Genomic DNA, 19,662 nt, shown 5'->3' on the forward strand with positions numbered 1-19,662 from the left:
CCCTATGTGGCTCTCCTGGCATCTATCTGCGAGGACAAATTAGAAATGTGGTACGGGCACAGTGTAAGCAGTTCTCCTGTTTCCCACACAGGTCATGCTCTCGGAAAGAAAAGGCACCGATGAGCTCTATGCAGTAAAGATCCTGAAGAAGGATGTCGTTATTCAGGACGACGACGTGGAGTGCACGATGGTTGAGAAGCGAGTCCTGGCTCTGGCTGGGAAGCCTCCGTTCCTAACACAGCTTCACTCCTGCTTTCAAACAATGGTAAGTGGGCAACTCTTACGTTGACATCAGCCCTGTGCAAAATGCCCCTCAGAGAGGTCTTGTGTAACTGAGGAGTTTGTATCCAATGCGAAAGTTAGCGTGAATGAGTCCCCCCCCCCCAGACACCGGGGACTCTAGACCAGCCTGGGGTGCTGTGAAGGGGAAGAGGCTCCAGTCACTTCCGAGCAGGGGTGGCAGGTAGAGACCTGCCCCTGAGATGCCTCATCATCCGAATCCAAGGAGAAGGGAATCCCCCTCCCACCCAAGTTCTCCCCATGCCTCGAGTGATCCTGAGACATTGCAGTGTGCTCTGAAGCACTATAGAAATGCCTGTAAATAAATATATGAATTAAATATTTGGCCAAATTTTCAGCCCCCTTTGAGCCTGCCTGTGATTTCACACTGCGCTCTCTGCGCACCTAAAGAACCATGGCGGGAAAAGTGCTCACATACGTTTCCCTCTTGCCAACCTCATCGTATACCAAACTTTCATGCACCAAACACTTTCTGCCGGTGTGCACGCTCAAATATGGAGCCTCAGGCTGGGAACCCGACAAATTTATCAGCCAGCACTTGATTGAATTAGACTTGATCCTTAATTCTTTCCGAAAGACCCTTGTCTAGGGTTTGAGTTACAGTCCAGGTAGCAAAATACCACTTTTGTCAGTATTTACTGCTTGGAATTAAGAAACTGAGCAGATGGTGAAACCTAATAAGAAATCCAGAAATTTCCAATTGAAATAGGCATCTTACTAACTTCTGCAAATAATAAATAGCATTTTTTGAAGCAGTCTCTGGCCAGCTGTTGAACAACTTGTAAATGAAAATGCCCAGGTACTTGTCAGCAGGAGCAGGGAACAGTAATCGGTATAGTCCTTTAGACGGACGCCAGTGGAGTCTGAGAGGATTACACTTTAATATTATCCCAGCAATTGGATTTACCAAACACGTTCAATGTATTTAAAGTGTGTGGCCCAGCTTTGCAGAACAGTAATCAAAATATGGCAGGGGAAGCTCTTTCAAACACCATCTTTGTGGCATCTGAAGTGAGTCAGTGCAGGATTATTTTTAAGAGACCTACAGTAGCTAAATAGTAATCATGTTTGTAAAGTAATCAAAATGTGTAGCAGAGTATATTATCAAATGCAAGCACAAGCCCTCTGATTTCTGGGAGAACAGTTCAAAGACAAGTTCCCAGGCTGCACTGTTAGTTCAATTGACTAGTAAAGAAAAAAAATCTCAAATCCACCTCTCAAAGAATGAGAGAATTATTGTTAAGGCATCACAGGGGGAAATTTTGCACCATCAGCTAAAAGCCTGTGGGCTCCAGCTAATCTGGAAAAAAGTGAGTGTGACTCTGGCATCTTTATAATCCCAGAGGCACGGCCAGCAAAGGCCAGTCCTCGAGGACTGCTGTTAACTGCCCATCAAGTGTAAAGCCATCTCTTATTCCCATGTGGGCCAGGACGGAGATGAGTGCTTCCATCAAGGTAAGCGATAATAATGGGTATTGTCCTGCCTTTGCCTCCAAGTTTCAGTGTGAAGCAAGGCAGGAGAAATGGTAAATAAAATCAGCAGAATAAAGGGACCCAGATAAACCCAAAGAATCCCATTGTTCCTGACTCAACCCTTGCGTGTGATGGGGACATCCATGTTTTATCAGAATCCTGGATAAGTCTTGGCATGCAATGATTGAACGTCGGTGGACAATGCTGTTTCTCAGCGAGTTCAGTTATTCCACTCTCCCTGCACAGTCCTGGCTCTTTTCTCCCAAACTGAGGATCAGAGTTGCTTTTCCTAGCTGGAGATACAGCTTTCTGTTCCAGCCTGCGGTCATGCCAGCCATCTGGCTTCTCTTTCTCTCTCTCTATCTGTATAAAGGAAAAGCTATATCTATATCTCTGTACACTTGTTTAAAGCACAAACATTCTGGTTTCCTCCAAAGTGAAGGAAGCTCAATGCCTGTTTTTTAGTACTGGCTTGGCTATACTGAGTAGCCACCTTTTGAATGTTCTTCCCCATTGATGTTGATTGATACTGTTAGAGAACCGTTCTGAGGACGTTCAATATTGTCTGACATTCCAGTTAAAACATCTACTAATTTATTAACCCTTTATAAAGGTCCCTTGAATACAGAGTGTAACTAAGAGAGTGTAGGCTGAATATCGGCTCTGTAGAGAGTGACTTTCAGGGAGGATGAGGTCAATGCAGCTTCCTTTGGGCTCACCTGACAGACCTGCTGTTTATGGGCCAGGAGGCTGCTAATTGAAATCTATGCTGGATGGACATGCCCAAGCGCGAACGCACCCTGTGTCTGGTCCTGCAATGGCAGGTTTTCTGGCTGTGTAAGTGCACTAAGTGGTTGGCCACCATTTGGCAAATGCAAGAAGATTCAAGGGAGGCGTCCGGGCAGATGCGAACATGGCAGATGCCTTTTGTGCAGCTCCCATTTTGGATTCTCCATTAGCTAAATGTTCTTGTGTAAAAGCTGCTGGCCTATCAGTACTGCAAAAATATCAAGCGATCCAGGATCGCGAATGCGGCCGACAAACGTGGCTTGAGATAAGAGATGGGAAAAAGAAAGCCCTGATGTCAAAAAACCCGAGTGTAAATTGCTAACAGAGTTCCAAATTGAGCAAGTGTGTGTCATTTATCCACAAACTGCAGTGCATTGTGCTGATGGACCACAGCTCTCCCTGTGTTTATGCGAGTTGTGTATGCAGAGTGGTTGAATGGGGTAATAGTCCCACGGATGTGGCTGCTCCCTAACCTAGCTGGGAATTTTTTTATTTACAATGAAGATTTGGAAGGGGAGAGGGGGCAAGGGACCCCAGACTAGTCAGTAGTTCATTGATTAAGATAATGAGCTGGGATGTGGGAGGGCACAGGTCCAAGTGCCCTAACCACTGGGCCATTGGCTATTCTGGGGCAGGTTGCTCGCTTGCACACATCTTGCACAATATTGTAAAAGGGCTTGTTTTTCTTCCAGTGCAGACAAAACCAAATTGCAAAACTTCAGTTTTTTTGGGGGGGAGGCAAAATGCAATTTTTGTTCTTCAGCCAGTCCTCCTCCACCCCTACCTGCCTTACAGGCCAAAGCTTGCTACTGTCTCCGAGGATCAGATAATGGGCTCCACACATTTAGGAGTGAGTCTGGTTACCTTATATGCATCACACAGACCCAAACTTTGCCTGCATCATGTTGGAGGATGGGCACCAGTAATGATGGCGATATGCTATGCATAGATTGTCGAAGGCACAAGTGGCACTTCTACTGGGAGTTAGGTGGCTGTGAATATCTACACCTCACTAAATTCCCTGCTCTCGTGATTCTGCTGCTGTTCTTAATTTTCATGTTCTTTTCTTTTAGGATCGCTTATATTTTGTGATGGAATACGTGAATGGCGGGGACTTAATGTATCAGATTCAACAGGTTGGCAGGTTTAAAGAGCCCCATGCTGTGTAAGTTCAATATCCAGTGTTAACATTCATCCTTGGGCGGGAGGGGGAGTATTTCATGGATCTGTGGAGTTGTATCTGCGGGTTTAGGATATGTGGTTCAATGTTCATGTTTTTGAGGGAGAAGACATGCAGAACGGGAGGGCGAGCAGAGAGACAGCAGGAATGCAAAGATGAAATGTTCCCGGTCCAGCCCGATGGTCGGAAGTAATTGCAGAGAGCAGGTTTTATTGCCTCTTAGGCCTGAAAAAGCACCAGGGAGTGCCTCCAAATTTTTCTCTAATTAAGCGTTTTGAGAGGCTGCAGATGGGATAGGTGAGCATCTCCTCCAGGTTTGCTTGCTGGCAGTCAGAGGGCTGCTGAGCCTGGGCCTCGGCCGTCTGTTGGCCTGAGTGTGTCAGAGAGCTGCAGAACTTCTTACAGAGCAAGGAGATTTCACACGTGTGTGTCCCAGGCCAGCCCATCTATTGCCCAGACTAGAACCCCTCAGTGGGGAAATCTACACTGATGAATCTCATGTCTAAAAAGAGGCTCCCCTAGGGTTTGACTTTAAGCTACAGCATAACGTGCCACTGGCACGGCGTTGCCTTGTGCTCTTGTCTCTGCCTTTCTTTTGCCAGCATTGCTGGTCGCCAGGGAGTTTGTGGGTGAGCAGGAATTCCTTCCGCAATTAGCACTCTCCTCTCCGAAACAGTCTGCTGCATCTGCTAGATGAACTCAGCCCAGAGTTCTTGATCCCACCAATGGGGATTTTCAAGGCTGTGGTTTCTAGGCATGATCCCGTAAGGAGGAGCAGAGTGGATGACGCCTTTGGAGCAAATAGCGTGACTTCCGGTTGGGAATAGGCTGTGCTCAGTAGAGAGTGTCTGATGTGTGTCTGGGTCAAGATTCTCAAAAGTAGGTTCCTGAAGTTACATCCCTAAGTGCACATTTAGGCACATCAATCAGTGGCCTGAATCTCAAATGTGCTGAGCATGCAGCAGTTCCTGTTGATTCCAGTGCGTGGGAGACGCACTTTTGGAAAGAAGACCATCTTACGTGCGTGCTTAAATATGGACTCGGGAGCCTAACTTTAGTTCTCCATTGTGTTTTAAACCTTGGCCCTAGATCATCACATGCAAGGAGATTGCAAAGGCCTTCCAAGGAGAGTCCTCCATGTCCCCACATTTCGGCAACCTGTCCTTTCCTTGAGCCACATCTCCATCCAGAGACCCCTGCATAGTGCTTCTCTCTGGCTAGCCAGCTGAGGCCCTCTGAGGGCAGCACAAGGGACTCCTTTATATGGAGGTGAAGATGCTGTCTGCGCAGCCCTCCCCTCAGCCTGGGGGCCACAATTGGATTCCCCCAGTTTTAATCCATTGACTAAGCAACTGTGCTGTGATGTGTGTATGCAGTGAAGCTGTTCTGTCAAGTGGAACAAGCCATTCCTGTTGGGCTGGGTCTTTGCCATGGACCGTCTTGAGAGAGAACCACAGTCTTGTGCTTTGGGATCCACAATGGAACGTGGTTTTAACGTGATTTCATGCTGGTAAAAGGTGCCAGAGGCTCCCTAGAATTTATAGATTTAGTAGAGTGCAGGCTGCAGGAATGGGAGCTGCCCCTCGCACTGCCATGGAGACATGCCTCAGTGCTGCCCTGGAGGGGCCATCCCTAGACATACAAGAGGAACAATCAGTCTTTGGCTGCTTTACTGCAGCTGCCAGCCAGGTGCTGATAGTGGCTTTGGTACCCGCTGACTATAATCTGGGCTGAGGATAACAAAATGTTTCACAAACCCACCAAATATGCTTTATTTTATTTTATTTTATTTTATTTTATTTTAAGCAGCCTCTCTAGATATAGACTGGGTTTAACTCAGCATCCTTTCCAAGGATCCTGTATAGTTCAGGCACAGTCCTCTGAGCACAGAATATTCTTTAACAGACGTTACCATTGGTTTCTTTATCTTCTGGGCCTCCCCATGATGACATGTAATTTTGTGTGTCATGTTCAATCACCCCATAGTAACGAACAGTCCTAGATCTTGACTCCTTTATTTTAAACATGGGGATCTATGTAATCAGAAGTGACAGCCCCACACTAGCCCACAGCAACCTGGTCGTGTGATTACCCGATCTGTGGCAGAGGAGAAGCTGTGTCACTCTTGCATGATACTTGTCCAGTGTTTTTTCCAGGGCGCTTGCCTTTATCTTTTTGGGATGTAGGCCCAGTATGTTTCATTTTGTGTAATTTAGATTTGAAAGCTTTTCATTTTAATTTATCTGCTTTAATTATCAGTATTCCTGTTAAATCTTTAATTTCAGATTCTATGCAGCAGAAATTGCTATTGGCCTATTCTTCCTACAAAGCAAAGGCATCATTTATCGGTAGGTGAACATATTCTCCCTCTCTCCCCTTCTAAAGAACTGGTGCAAAAATATGAGCCTGTTTATTACAATATCTGGACTTTGTGCTTAGGGTTCAAGGACTATTTTTGTGTCAGCTAAGTGACCTAGTAATCAGCACAGCAGCCCACTGCAGTGTCATGGAGCAGTTTGGCAGCTTTCCGAGGGGTATACGTGCAGTGAATAGAACTGGAGGCCTGTTAATGTTAGTGCTTTATGAGAGCATGGTTTTCTTTTATCCCGGTTTTGTAGGGAAGAGAGCTCATAAAAGTGGTTTTGATTTTTTTTTCCTGCCTTCCTGTTTTACATTTCTGTTTGGACAACATAAATCACAGCTGTGAGCTGTGTATTTTACTAGGGAGCATTGTTTTCTCATCTTGGAGACTTTGTGAGTGCTTAGGAGTGGTTTGTCCTGAGACTTGCGGTATAAACCTGGCACTTACCATTCCAATGCTTGCAGTGTGAGTTACAACATTCTAGGTTAGCTAGATTCCTGGCAGTCCTGGACAGCACTCAGAAGCTTCTGGCCAGGCACTGAAACTAGCCATCGCTCTTTCACGTGCTGGAGTCTCCACAAGACCCAAGGTAAAGCAGAACATCCTTAATGAATGTCAGATGTCATTAACTGCCCATGAAGGAGAGTGCTGACTGCACTAGTGTAGTCATGAGTTACTGAACACTCTGCCCCAAAGGCGAAAGCAGTCGGGACAATGAGACATGAGGAACACTTTTTTTTGCCATTGGCAGTTGCAGAGGGACATTGTAAGTTCACTAATACTTTGTGCTGCTTCTCCCTATAAAATTGAATGCAGCCTTTTGTTTATCTGTCCTTTTCCAATCCAAATTCTAAGTACCGTTGCCATAGTTAGTGAGGTCGAACGAAAAGTGAGGGGCTGTAAACTGTGCTAGTCCCACTATTGCACTTTCACTGAATTGACCAATTTGTCGAGCTGAAGAAGTGCGTAAAATATAATTTTTGCATATGAAACGATCTTGGCTCCAAATAGCTAAATCTAATTTCTCCATGAAGTGTGTTGCAACACTGAATGTTGAATTGTCCATCCCAAGCCTTTATACTCTTCCCTTGGTGTCCCTTTCCATGTCACTGCAGGATGAACACACTCTCACTCCTGGTCTCCCCGTCACTCTGCGCTCCTCAGACATTTTTGTGATTACACCAGGGAAACCAGCTCATGACATCTGAGGACATCGTTCCTTCCGAGCTGAGTCATGATACATGGTTTCAGTTAACTGAGGAATTTGTAGTCCAGAGCTCTTGTATTATCTCTTCGCCATAATTCTGGTGCATTCAGTCAGTCAGAGGCGGGATGAACCTTTGTACATGTACCAGAGGCTCTGCTGCTGAGACTCAAGTTAGTAGATGAAATGTATGCATGATTGTGTTTATGCTGGAGGCCAGTTGGCTGCTGGGTGAGAAGCCAAAGAGGGAGAGGAGTTTAGCTGCTGGTACTAAAATATTAGCTGGAGGGAAATCAAGGAGGGGCAAAGGGTTTATTTCCACTCTAACTAGTGGTTATTTTCCAGCCTTCCTTTTCCAGTAGACCCTACTGTTACTTGTGTTAGAAGTGAATATGGGTAACTTGCGTTAGAATAGCAGATCCAGAGCATATGACAGAGGTATTGTGAAAAGGGGCAACCAAACCATGAACTTAAACAAAAACACCTTTACAGAAACTCAGGTGATTGTCTGCCTTCTTTTTGAACAACAGTAGTTCTTCTCCTGGTTGGGGGCTCTGGGCTAGATCTTTAACTGGCCTAACTCTCCATAGCTCTATCAAGTCCATGGAGCTATGCCTGTTTACATGAGATAAGAATCTGTCCCTGTCTGTCAAGCTAGTTGACATTAACTTCATGATGTGCCCTCAACTTCAGCTCTTTGGTGTATGATTTCCATTACCCTGTTAAAGAGATTTGCGGCCTTGGGCACAACTTCATAAATCTTGATAGCAGATGGGAATTGACTCAGAGCTCATAGTTTGCGTCATGACAAACATACCACTAGGTTACCGGCCTGATGGCCTTGCTGTACCCTGTGGACAGAGATACAGCATATACACCCTTACCCCAAACAGAGACCTTTGGCTTATTGTACAGGACATAAACAAGAAAATAATAACACAGACCACATAGGTGCCCGGTAATTACAAGGAGATCCACTTATACTTGAAATACTGAACATTCACTGAAAGGCAACCCTCCAATTCTTTTTTTTAGTGTAACCCACTGGCCGCATCTTAGCCGACACTGGAGAACTGACCCAGGGATCTCCAGAGCTGATGGCATGAATTTCTACAACTAGAGCTAAAGAGCCTGGAGCTGAGAGGTGTAGCAGACTCATATCTTCTGCGGGTCAGGCACAGAGGCCTGTTGTGTTACATTAGGAAGAGAAGTTTAGATAATGCTAGAACCTTTCCTGACTTGGTACCATCTACCTTTTAGTTACGTGTGAACTCCAAATACACTTTGAGATGCATAGAAATAAAGATGGAAAAATGATCTATGAAGTCAATCTCCCTGCTAGTGCAAGATTGTTCTGTACAGTATATTTTCCAGTGTGTTTTCCAGTGTGTTGTCCAGCCTGGCGTTTATGTGGAAGATTTCACATATAGATTTATGCCTAGATTTCATTCTGAATCATTATCCCCAGGACGTCTTCCTACAAAGAGTGTATGTGTGAAGGAGAGCCCTTTGCCCGAATGAGCTTGGATGCAGCTCTGTTGGCTTTCCTTACTACATCCTTTCAATTTTACCCTTCTGTGTAACAGTTATTTTACTGTCCTGCTGTAGAGACCTAAAGCTAGACAACGTGATGCTGGATAACGAGGGGCACATAAAGATTGCGGACTTCGGCATGTGTAAGGAGAACATCTGGGACGGAGCAACTACCAAGACCTTTTGCGGCACTCCTGACTACATTGCACCCGAGGTGAGGGAATGAGATGCGCAGCAGAGGCCCCTAGCTGATGGGTTTTCAAGGATAAAAATATCTTATGGAAATATGTATTTCATAAAACACCTTTTGCTTCTGTGACCAAGGTTTGAATGGATACAGGCAGAGAAAACACAATAGCTTCAGTGGCTTTTGTCACTCACTAGATGCATTGAATAGCTTTTGTCATAAGCCCTCCAACAATCATTGTCAGTTGACAGCATTTCCTTCAGAGATGCCTGTGTGACTGAGTCTGGAGGTGGCTTGAGTTTTTCAAACCGGAGATGAGAGCGATCCCTCTAAGGCCAGCTGGAGAATGCATGCAAACCAAAATGGCACCAGAGCTAACTGGGAATTTTACCTTGGAATGATTTTGCAAAAAAATGTGCAGTCTCTACAAAGTTTAAATTCTTGGTAGAAAAAAAACAGTTTTTCCAATTTGGAAAATCAAAATAAAATATTTCATTTAGGATTGGTTTGACCTGATTTGGAATATTTCATTTTTTTTTAACAGACCCAAAATGATTTGTTTCAAATGACTTTAATAAAACGTAAACTGCACTTTCCTATTATGACACATTGCCTTATGGGAGCTGTACTTCTGCCCTCTTCTCTCCAAAAGGTGGGGCTCCCAGTAGGACTACATCTACCGTAAGGCAATATGCAGAATTCATTCTGGCCAAGCTGTGTGGTGCATCATATCAGTCACGTGACTCTGGATACATTGTGAGCTATGTCCTCAAGCCGGAAGCCGGGGTCAAAGGTGAAAATCAAGGCATTGTCCTCCCAAACTACAACTCCCATAAGGCAATGGGTTATGATAAGAAAATACAGTTTTTAATGTTGAAATGACTCAAAACAATGCATTTTTGTGTCATTTCAAAAAAACTGAAATAAAACATTTTGATTTCAGGAAAGTCTAAATGTTACGTTTGGATCAAAAATATTTCAACGCTTCAAAGTCAATTCCCTTCCCTCCCCCCACCCACCCCGCGAATTTCCCCTACAAGGAAAATTTTTACTTCCCATCTCATAGTGGGACGAATGCCACTGTTGGAATGTCAGAATTCCCTGCAGGAAAGAAATTCTCTGTTTTGCTCAACTCCCACAGGGGCCCATCACTGTGTCTGGCCGGCTCTGGCAGCTGGGCTTTGTCACCCAGGACTGTACTGAACATTTACTCATTTAAATATTCCTGTGGTCCAGGCTGCTTCTCGCACTGACCCTAGCAGCAGCAATTAGCCATTACTATTATGTTTGCCTACCAGCAGCAAGGAAGCCAAAGGCCTGTCAGTCAGAGCTAATGTCTGAGCATCAGTCCACCCACTTCCTTCCCAGCTCGCTGTGACCTGCAGGCAAGGCGTTGCTTCCATTCTCTGCACTCATTCCAGCTTTTCAGTGCCCTCTTCCAGCTGCTGGAGGGTAAGGGAAGGCAGCAAGGAGAAATCCTTTACTGCAAAGACCCTGCTCACAACTTTAAGAGGTTCCAGACAGACAGGAGGGAACCAGCGGGAAGATTCTCTCCCACTCCGTCAAACCACCTTCTCAAGGTCTCAGCACGGGTTGTTGGCTCTGAATCAATCCCCTTCCTCTCGACACAGAGGGCTGTTGCCATCTCCATTTCCATGCAGCACGACTGGGTCTGTGTGCCTGTTGGCCAGCCAGCTTGAGAGCTCTGGACAGAGACCCAACAAATGCCATGGCCCCCTTAGTAAGCTATGTTCTGCTGGCCTCCCTGGGTTTCTGGCTTGGGGATCAGTATCTGGGGTGCAGTCTCTGCCCCTCCCCTGACAGCCCAGTTTGTTCCCCATCGTCATTCCCCCTCCAGCCCAGTGGAATGTGGTGTCTAGTGGAGTCACCCTTGGTGCTGGGGATACGAGTACTAATCTGCCTATGAATGTGGTCTGGATCTCTCTGCACCCCTTCTCCAGCGCCCCAGGAGCTCTTCTCCCCACACCCAGACTCCCTCTCACTGGGGTGGGGCAGCAGGGTTCCTCTGACTCGGGGGACCGCTCCTTCTCCATCTTCCCCTCCTCATATACGCTCTCCTACTGGGTTCTGGGGGCAAGGCTACTCTGTCTCCAGACCGTACTCTTGTCCCAGGACCACTCCTCATAGGGACCTGTCTCTGGCCCTAGCAATTCTGCTTCTGTGTGTGTATAAGAGAGATCCCTCTTCCCATGTCCAAATCTTCCATGGAGAGCCCACTCACCATCATCCCAGCCCTGGGGACATGTGCCCTGCCCGTTCATTCACAGCTAATAGCCAGCAGTGTATTAGAGCAGCAGCACTGCAGCATGTAGGTTGACAGTTCAAGACTGCCTGAGACGTTTCTAGTGAATACGCTCTGATCAGAGAGGCAGGTTCCCCTTCCTAATGGCTCCCTCTTCTGTGTCAAGGAACCTGGTCCAGGAATCTGCAGGACAGCTCAGTAGCCCCGTCGCTCCATAAGGCCTTTCCTCTCTCAGGGAGGCCGACGAGGACTCTGTCCCTTTCGCCGCTTTGGCTCAGGGTGCAGAAGGATAGAAACTTTTGGCCTTCACAAGGCCCGGTTCGCAAGGTGTTAAATATACAGAAATTCTCCCCTTCATTCGGTCTGGGGAATTCCTGCCTTCCCCAGGCTCTTCCCATTCTACAAGGCCCCGGGATAAGTGCTGTCTTAAAGCAAAACCCCCCCTTCTTGTTATGGGGCTGCTCTGAGCAGCCTCTGGGGGCGGCATTCATAAGCTCCCAATCTGGTTCTACACCCACGATCCTGGGAACCCTATTATATTGTCTCCTTCTGGCCAGCCCACTGGTGCAACTGTGCAGCCACCTGTCTGGGTGACAGCTCCCTTTGGTCTGCTCTCTTTCGTACAGTTGGGTCTGCCTCTTGATTTGGCTGCTGTCCAAGTACTCGCAGAAATGCTGAGTCCCCATTGCCAATCTTTGCCAGGTGGGGAATCCGTATGTTGTGTTTTCCTACTTGGGTGGTGAAGTCATTTCTGCCCCCTGACCTCTTGAGTGCAGAAATTGAGTCAAAGATCTATGTCCTCTTAGATTGTGGTTTTCTCATGATTGGACAAGGCTCCATCTCTCACCTGCTCCTGAGATTTCTCACTGGAGCTCACATTTGGCGCAGACTGGCCTCAGAGGGCAGAAGTGTCTGTTTCTGAAATCTGTAAGGTGGCCACCTGGTCCTCATCTTTATTTGGCCTGACCTGTTGGATCTGCCCTCATTTGCTGATACTTTGTTGCCCATTAAAGCTTCCAGGACTTCCGTAAGGTAAAGCACCTCCATCTGCTCACTGCTTGCAACATGCATTGTTTGTAAATGGTGTCACTGGATTGGATGGGAAAAGAGGGACGTCCGATAAGGGAGAACTACTCACCAGTAGGTTTTCTGGCTATAGTCAGCCCTTCTTGCATCCCAGCCTTGACGGAGGGATATCTCCCTGTCCTTGTAATGGAAGTCTCTAGTTGGAATGCAAGTGGGTGGGCAGCATATCACTGGCCTTGCCTGACTGATCAGTTTCCTCATTGCATCTCATAGAGAGAATTACCAGTGCCTAATTTTCCTTTATCAGAATAATCCTGAGACATCCCCGTCCTGTTACTCGCAATGAGAGACTGCAGGTGTTCCGAAGTAACTTTGGAGCAGTGTCTCCAAACTGTTCACTATCTTAATGCTCGTGTCAGCTTATTACTTTAACAACTGATGGCCTTGCGTGTGACAAATTATGTTTGAAGTACCGCCTGGGGGTATCTTAGCCATTTATTTAAGGTAGCCAATGTTGCGCTTGCTCGTAAATACCTGTCTCCTTAATGAAACAAAAAATAAAGAAATTTTCTTGTGTTCTGCCTGAATGCTCAGCAATGAAACATTAGTATTTACTCATTGAAACATTTTAAGGAAATAAATCCCCTTCAGATGCATGTCAGATTATGTCTCAGTGTTCTAAACTGCTTTGTGTTTCGTCTCAGCCAGGGAGCTATTTAATTACTAGCCCAAATGTGTGTTATGTAGCCTCTGTGTATTAAGAGTAGTAGCTCTGTTGCTATGGGTGATTAATACTCCTTCAAAGCAGGACAAATGACCACGTCCTTTGGTAGTCAACTGAGCATTATCACTTAAGCATTTATTTTCCTTGGTTTAATTTGTTTTTTCCAATAGAAAATCAGAGAATGGGAAATTAGGATGCAAATTGCTAATGGATTCAGGAATAGTATTATTATTTACCCGTTTGATAGTGCTCTTTACCTGTAGATCTCAAGGCAGTAAGTAAATTTATCCCCATTTCATGAATGGGGAAACTATGCACATGCACTTGGCCAACATCACACAGCTGTTCAGTAGGAGAGCCAAGATTAGGACCCAAATTCCAGTGCAGTTCCCTCTCCACTAGGCTCTGCTGCCTTCCATTAAGAAGCTGAAAAAACATCCTTTGATTTGCTTGACCCATTTGCTGGGGCTCTGTTATAAGGTACAAGTCACTCTGATACCTAAGGGACTGCAGTGAGTATGAATGACCATCACTGGTACAGTTTCCTGTGAAGAGAGAGTGCTGTTTAGTGGTTGTTTTTGCTGGTGTTTTATTTACAGACATCAGTTTCCTAGAAGGTTTTTTTGTTTGGCTGTTTTATTTAATATTTTTTATTCTTAGAGGACTTTGGTGTGAACAGTTCACCTCTGAATTTTCCAGGGCATTGGCAAATCACCAAAAACCAAGTGAAAGGAACACTAAGTGAACTAGAAGTCATGGAAATTCAGAGCTGAAACTCGGCGTCAGATCTCAGTAGTTCAACAACACTGAAAGGAAAAGGAATGGTCCCCAATTCAACAAGCCACGTGCCTGATTTTAAGCACACTGCTCCTGTATTTACAATCAGACACGTGTGTAAGTACTTTGCTGAATCAGGGCCCTGTGAAGTTAAGGACAGCATATCAGCACTGTTTTTTTTTCTTAACTGAATGTCATTGCTTTTGTAGGTTTAAAGTAGGCTGTTAATAGGTCATTTGATGAGACCTGTGATTTAAAGACTGAAAACACCTTAGTTTCCTGATGGGGCAGTAATGGATCGTGGTAAGAGGCCATAATTAGGCTCTGCGTCGTACACCAGAGTGGTAACTTTGGAACGGTTCTGATCCATTAGGGAGATAGGATTGGCCATGTATTGTTTATCTGAACCCTGACCCGTGAGCCTCTTGTATGTAGTCAGGTCCTTTCCAAACTATCGGAAGAGAGAAGCTCTTGTTATAACCCGCTCCATTTCATGGCTATAATCAAATGCAAATGGCTGTTTGCATTATGGAAGATTGACAGAGTAATCTGAAAAATAACCAGTTGCCTTTTGTTCTTTGGGGATGTTGTTCTCTGAGGGAGGGGGAGGTGGAATGTGCCAGGGTTTTCTCTTTATGTAGGAGAGAAATAAGGCTTCATGTGGGCTCAGATGTCTGTCTGTGTGGATCAGATTGCAGGATTGGGGCCTCAGTCAAATATAGGGGGTGGGGAGGTGGGAACAGAAAGAAAAACCTCTTGGAGATGAACTGAATCACTGTGTGTATATTTTACTATGATTAGCATGTGATTTGCATTCATATTTGAATATATGAATCTATTCAGAATAGAATTCTGTAATTAGGATGAATAAATTGTGTAATTGTTCTGTGTTAAGTAACAGATGGCACAGCCTAAGGCCTGTCAAACTCTGTACGCTGAAATGAAGCCCAGCAGCTAAGCAAATAAACTGGGGCTTGAGAGAGCCCTTCAGAACACAGATTCACTCTTTGCCGAAGCAAGGTTCCTTAGATTCACGTTTCCAGCCTGGTTATAACTGTGTGCACGCATGTGCTTGTGTTCTCTTCCTGCTTCTCCCTTGGTCAGTGGTACCCAAGATTCGAGTGACCTCCTCATTTGAAAACGGGAAAATAAAATGACAGAAACATGGACTCTCCCAGTCTCCCCCGTATGCATCGTTATTCAGACAGAGCTGGACCAGCTGACTCAGTAGCTTGGTAGAACAAATGGTGTTCCTCCTTCTCTCCCAAGAGGGCTGATTACTGGAGTAGTTTCTTCCCTTAAAAGGCTGGGAAATCAAAACACATGCTAGTAACACCATAGTTTGGCTGGAAATGTCCCGGTTGTGCAGCGGGATTGTACATTAGCTTTTTCTATGATAAAGACACACAATCAATGCTGGTGTGTCTAAATTGGCCTTTCATGTGGGCAAGGTACTTTGTTCATTTGGGGCTTAATCACACAAGCCAATGAGTATTCTGACCCTGAGCCAGCAAAGCCCTTAGAGCATGTGCTTAAATTTAAGTATATGAGCAATCCCATTGACTGTGATAGCCTGGGCTCTTATTCAAGATACTGTGAAGTGACTTAGGCAGTTCACAATCTTGAAACAAGTCTGAAGTCCGCTAGTGATCAGGCAGATTGCTAATGGTCTGAGTACTGTGCAGGGACACGCATTTCTGGAAACAGTTTCTGGTCTGCTCCTAACACAGGAATACTGTATTTACTAGCAATGTCTGCATGCATAAAGCATAGATTATGGTGCAATATAACTGCCTCTATTTTTGAAGAATGTGAAATGGAGAAGGCTTATTTAGATCAAGTGGGACTTTCTCATGATCTGGTGGTTTTTTCTCCACTGAACAACTTTGATATCTAAGTGGCATTTCTCTGAAAGCAGAATTGTAACTTAAACCTTGCCATGCACTGGAACAATTTTTGAGCTTTCAATTTATTTCACTAGAAGGAGAGTTTCTTTGTGCTAAACATTACTCCAGTTGGGTTTAGTGACTGATGGCTGTTCATGATGTAGGAGAAATTAAACCAAGCTGTGTGCGAAGCTGGTAAGTGAACTTGCTGATTTCACTGCAAGGTTGTATAGACTGTGATTTCACTGCCACAAGTTTTCACAAAAAGAGCCTTGCAAAAAAATGTGAAATGTCATGTTCTGAGGCAAGAAATTGACCTTTATTCCTGTCACGGAGTCACCGGGCGATGCTCTGGAACTGCTCCCCACCAAGCCAGTCAGGACTTTGGGGAGCCTCCTCTCCCTTGGAGCAGACTTGTTCAGGGCAAGAAGCTCACACAGCTTCTCCTCCTGGATCTCTCCTTGGAGCATTCAGCATCCTCTGCCCCTCCGTGTGCTTCCCACAGCAAGTCCACCCCAGCGGGGTCCTGGGGAAGCCACTGGGTTCTGCACCCCCACTTCGCAGTCATACGTGACTCTCAGCCAGCCAGTAACACAGAGGTTTATTCGATGACAGGAACAGGGTCTAAAACAGAGCTTGTAGATACAGCGAACCGGACCCCTCGGCTGGGTCCATTCTGGGGGGCAGTGAGCCAGACCCCCAGGTCTGCCCTCCACCCTTGACCCCAGCCAGCTCCAGACTAACAACCCCTCCCAGCCCCTCCTCTCTGCTCAGCCCCTTTCCCGGGCCAGGAGGTCACCTGATCCCTTTGTCTCCAACACCTTCAGCTGGCACCTTTGCAGGGGAGGGGCCCAGGCCATCAGTTGCTAGGAGACAGAGTGTCAGGCATTTAGGTGCACTGGCCCTTTGCTCTGCCAGATACTTAAGAACTGCCATGGGGACACTGAGGCACCAATACAGTATTCAGAGAAAACATTAAGAACTTTCCCAGTTCGTCACAATTCCAATGAAATTTTGACTCTTGAAATTTCAAAATGGCGTTCAATTGAAAATTGTGTTGCTATATCCATTTTATCTCCAAAATGGTCAGATTTGTAAGGAAATGTGATGCTGAACAGTTGTAGGAGCTTTTTTTTTTTCTTTTTCTTTTTTCTTTTCTGGAAGTTTGAGCTATTTTATGAAATAAAAATGCAATCTAATAGCTTCAAATGTTGAGATTTTTAATTACTAAAATTTCATAAGCCCTTTTGAAAGATATACCTGTACTGAATATACCTAGAGGGCCGAATTCTATACCGTGACGCCAGAGCAACTGTAGAGAAATCAGTGGAATTAATCCAGTTTTACACCAGTGTGAATGAGAGTACAATTTGGCCTAATGTTTCTACTTGAAACAATGTTGTATCTGTAGCGATGAATCTGTGGGGGGAAGAGGGCAGGGGGACTCTACAGTTGTGAGCAAACCTGATCACTCTGATTGATCGCACTATTGTTCTCTCTTGTCACGGATTGACTTTTCAGGCAATATCTCAATTTACCTGGCTTCTTAGAGCTGAAGCTCATAGCTGGCTGTATTTTAGACACCACGTGTTCTGTATTTTATTTATATATATATATGCTAGCTGAAAATTCAGCGTGAATGTTTTGTTTTTCATGATGTCATACATATGCCATGTTAACAAGTGCTGTGCAATGCCTGACTTGCAAAGGTGCTGAATACCGCTACTGTCTATTTCAACAGCAGCTGCAAGTACTCATCACTTCTGAAAATCTGACCACAAATAAATATCCCTGTCCTTTTGACCTGGACCAAGGCTTGGAATTATTTTGCATTGTGCCAACAGGCTAATATTTGAAGCGTTGTCATCCTGCTGTTTTTGTTGTTTTTAGATAATTGCTTATCAGCCCTATGGGAAGTCGGTGGATTGGTGGGCATTTGGAGTTCTGCTCTATGAAATGTTAGCTGGCCAGGTAATTGAATTTTAATTGATTCCCATGAGATTTTGTTAAATTCCATTGTGAGCAGCTGTTGAAGAGCAATTTGTTTGGTCACCAGCAAACAAGGGAGGACGGGGGGAGTGCTGTGTGCTTTGTGCAGTGCTTTGTGCAGTGCTGGGGATCAAGCCTCGTCGATCACAGCCATGGGGAGAGGCTGCCAATCTGAAAGAGATCAGTCATGAAGCGCCCAGAGAAATGAAAGGCAGCTGACTTCCTGCCTGAAGATCATAGACACAAACATTATTCCAAAGACAAAGACATGCCACTTAACCTGTCGTCTTTCTCTTCCTCCCTAGGCGCCCTTTGAAGGGGAAGATGAAGATGAACTTTTCCAGTCCATTATGGAGCACAACGTAGCCTATCCCAAATCCATGTCCAAGGAGGCTGTGGCAATCTGCAAAGGGGTAAGGGGCAGCCTTGGCTTTTTGGAGGGGGCAAAGAACGTATGGCTTGGTTTTAATGCAGCGAGGTGCAGAGTTGTACATGCAGCTGTGTTCCTGAGTCAGTGCGCGTTCCCTACAGCTGCTGTCACACATTGTGGGACCGCCCATACAAATGGGTAATAGTAGCACAGGCCAGTGTTATTGGGCTCAATACAGGAGTAACAGGATGAAATTCCTTGGCCTCTTGTAGACAGGAAGTCAGACTAGATGATCCCATGGTCTGTTCTGGCCTTTAAAATCTATGAGTAAGTGCATGTGCCAAGAAGCTGTAAAATGGGCCGTCCTGCTTGCCTCCCTCTCAGGCAGTAATACTGCAGCCCTCTGGAGTTTTGCATCCTGTGGCCGCTCTCCGTGACAAAACTGTGGCGCTAACATCTCTGCAGCCGGGGTGAAATACACCTCTACCCCAATATAGCATGGTCCTCGGGAGCCCGAATTCCCTAATGCTTTATAGGTGAAACCCCATTATATCGGGGTAGCGGCGGCAGGGCTCCAGCGGTGATTTAAAGGGCCCTAGGCTCCCTGCAGCAGCTGGAGCCCCGGGCCCTTTAAAGCGCTGCCTGAGCCCTGCTGCTGGAGCCCCGGGATTATCGCGCTATATGCGAACCCGTGTTGTATCGGGTCGCGTTATATCAGGGTAGAGGGTACTGCCAGTGAGTGTGCTGCCGTGGATTTCAATGGGATCCATGTTCATGCTGCACATTAAAGCATAAGGGGTCTAGGGGCTCACCTTGCCCTCGGAGGGCACTAGGCAGTGCTGTATATTTAGTGTCCAGTTGCCAGCCATTTTGAACACTTGCAGCGGAGAGATTGTGCCACCGTAATGTGCATCTTCCAGCCCACCCCACCCACTGGTCAGGGTCAAAGATTGAGCCCCTTCCCCGTTCTGTGCAGGAGGGAGAGCGTGCCTCAGAAAGCAGCTGTGTTCCCCTTCCCTTCCCTGGTGAGTTACTGTGTGTGGACATTCCAAAGAGGGGCCCTGGCACCTCCCTGGGAAGAGGCAGACTCCTTACGCTGCTGCTCCTCCCGCTGATGGGAAGAACACGGCTGGGTGCTGCTCCCATCTGCCCAGTGCAGCATGGGCTGGGAGGGGAGCAGGGGCCACATGTCAAAGGGGAGCATAGCGTACAGCCCTACAAAGGCAAAGACGTGCCAGTTGCTAGGGTAGGTCCCCCAGCCCTGGAGGGTTTAACAAGAAGATCCATTCGGCTCTGGTGTGGGTGCCACAGGTTGTTTCCAGGCCAGCCTCTCCCGCATGGTGTGTCTCTGTTATTTCATGCCTGTCTTAAAGGGTTTTAAATACCTGTTGGCTTTTTTTCCCACGTCGTCATGCTGTTGCTGTAGCTCAGGCAATGCTGGTGGGCGGTAGCACGGGTCAGCACGTGTTGGTTCGAGCCCAGCTCTGCACCCCCTTCACTCCCTTTCCATCAGCCCGAGCTGTGCCTTTGGGGCCAACTGTCCAAGCCAGTTTCCAGAGCTCTGCCCATATGCTGGCTCTGATGTTGCTGCGCAGCTCT

At 46.2% G+C, this 19,662-nt stretch overlaps 1 protein-coding gene across 5 annotated transcripts in view; it reads left to right on the forward strand.

Annotated features, from left to right (window-relative positions):
* PRKCB (protein kinase C beta) overlaps positions 1-19,662 on the forward strand; it is a 254,791-nt gene that overhangs the window by 195,730 nt on the left and 39,399 nt on the right. For all 5 annotated transcript variants that reach the window (XR_004002305.1, XR_004002306.1, XM_030577510.1 and 2 more), the window contains 6 exons: positions 92-265; positions 3,636-3,727; positions 6,028-6,090; positions 8,917-9,055; positions 17,595-17,675; positions 17,999-18,106. Coding sequence is in view for 3 of the 5 variants with exons in the window: in XM_030577510.1 (XP_030433370.1) it covers positions 92-265; positions 3,636-3,727; positions 6,028-6,090; positions 8,917-9,055; positions 17,595-17,675; positions 17,999-18,106 (657 nt within the window). In the remaining 2 variants the exon portion in view is untranslated. The remainder of the gene's footprint in view (positions 1-91; positions 266-3,635; positions 3,728-6,027; positions 6,091-8,916; positions 9,056-17,594; positions 17,676-17,998; positions 18,107-19,662) is intronic.

Source organism: Gopherus evgoodei, chromosome 10 (genome assembly GCF_007399415.2).
Source record: "Gopherus evgoodei ecotype Sinaloan lineage chromosome 10, rGopEvg1_v1.p, whole genome shotgun sequence".
NCBI classification, from domain to species: domain Eukaryota; kingdom Metazoa; phylum Chordata; order Testudines; family Testudinidae; genus Gopherus; species Gopherus evgoodei.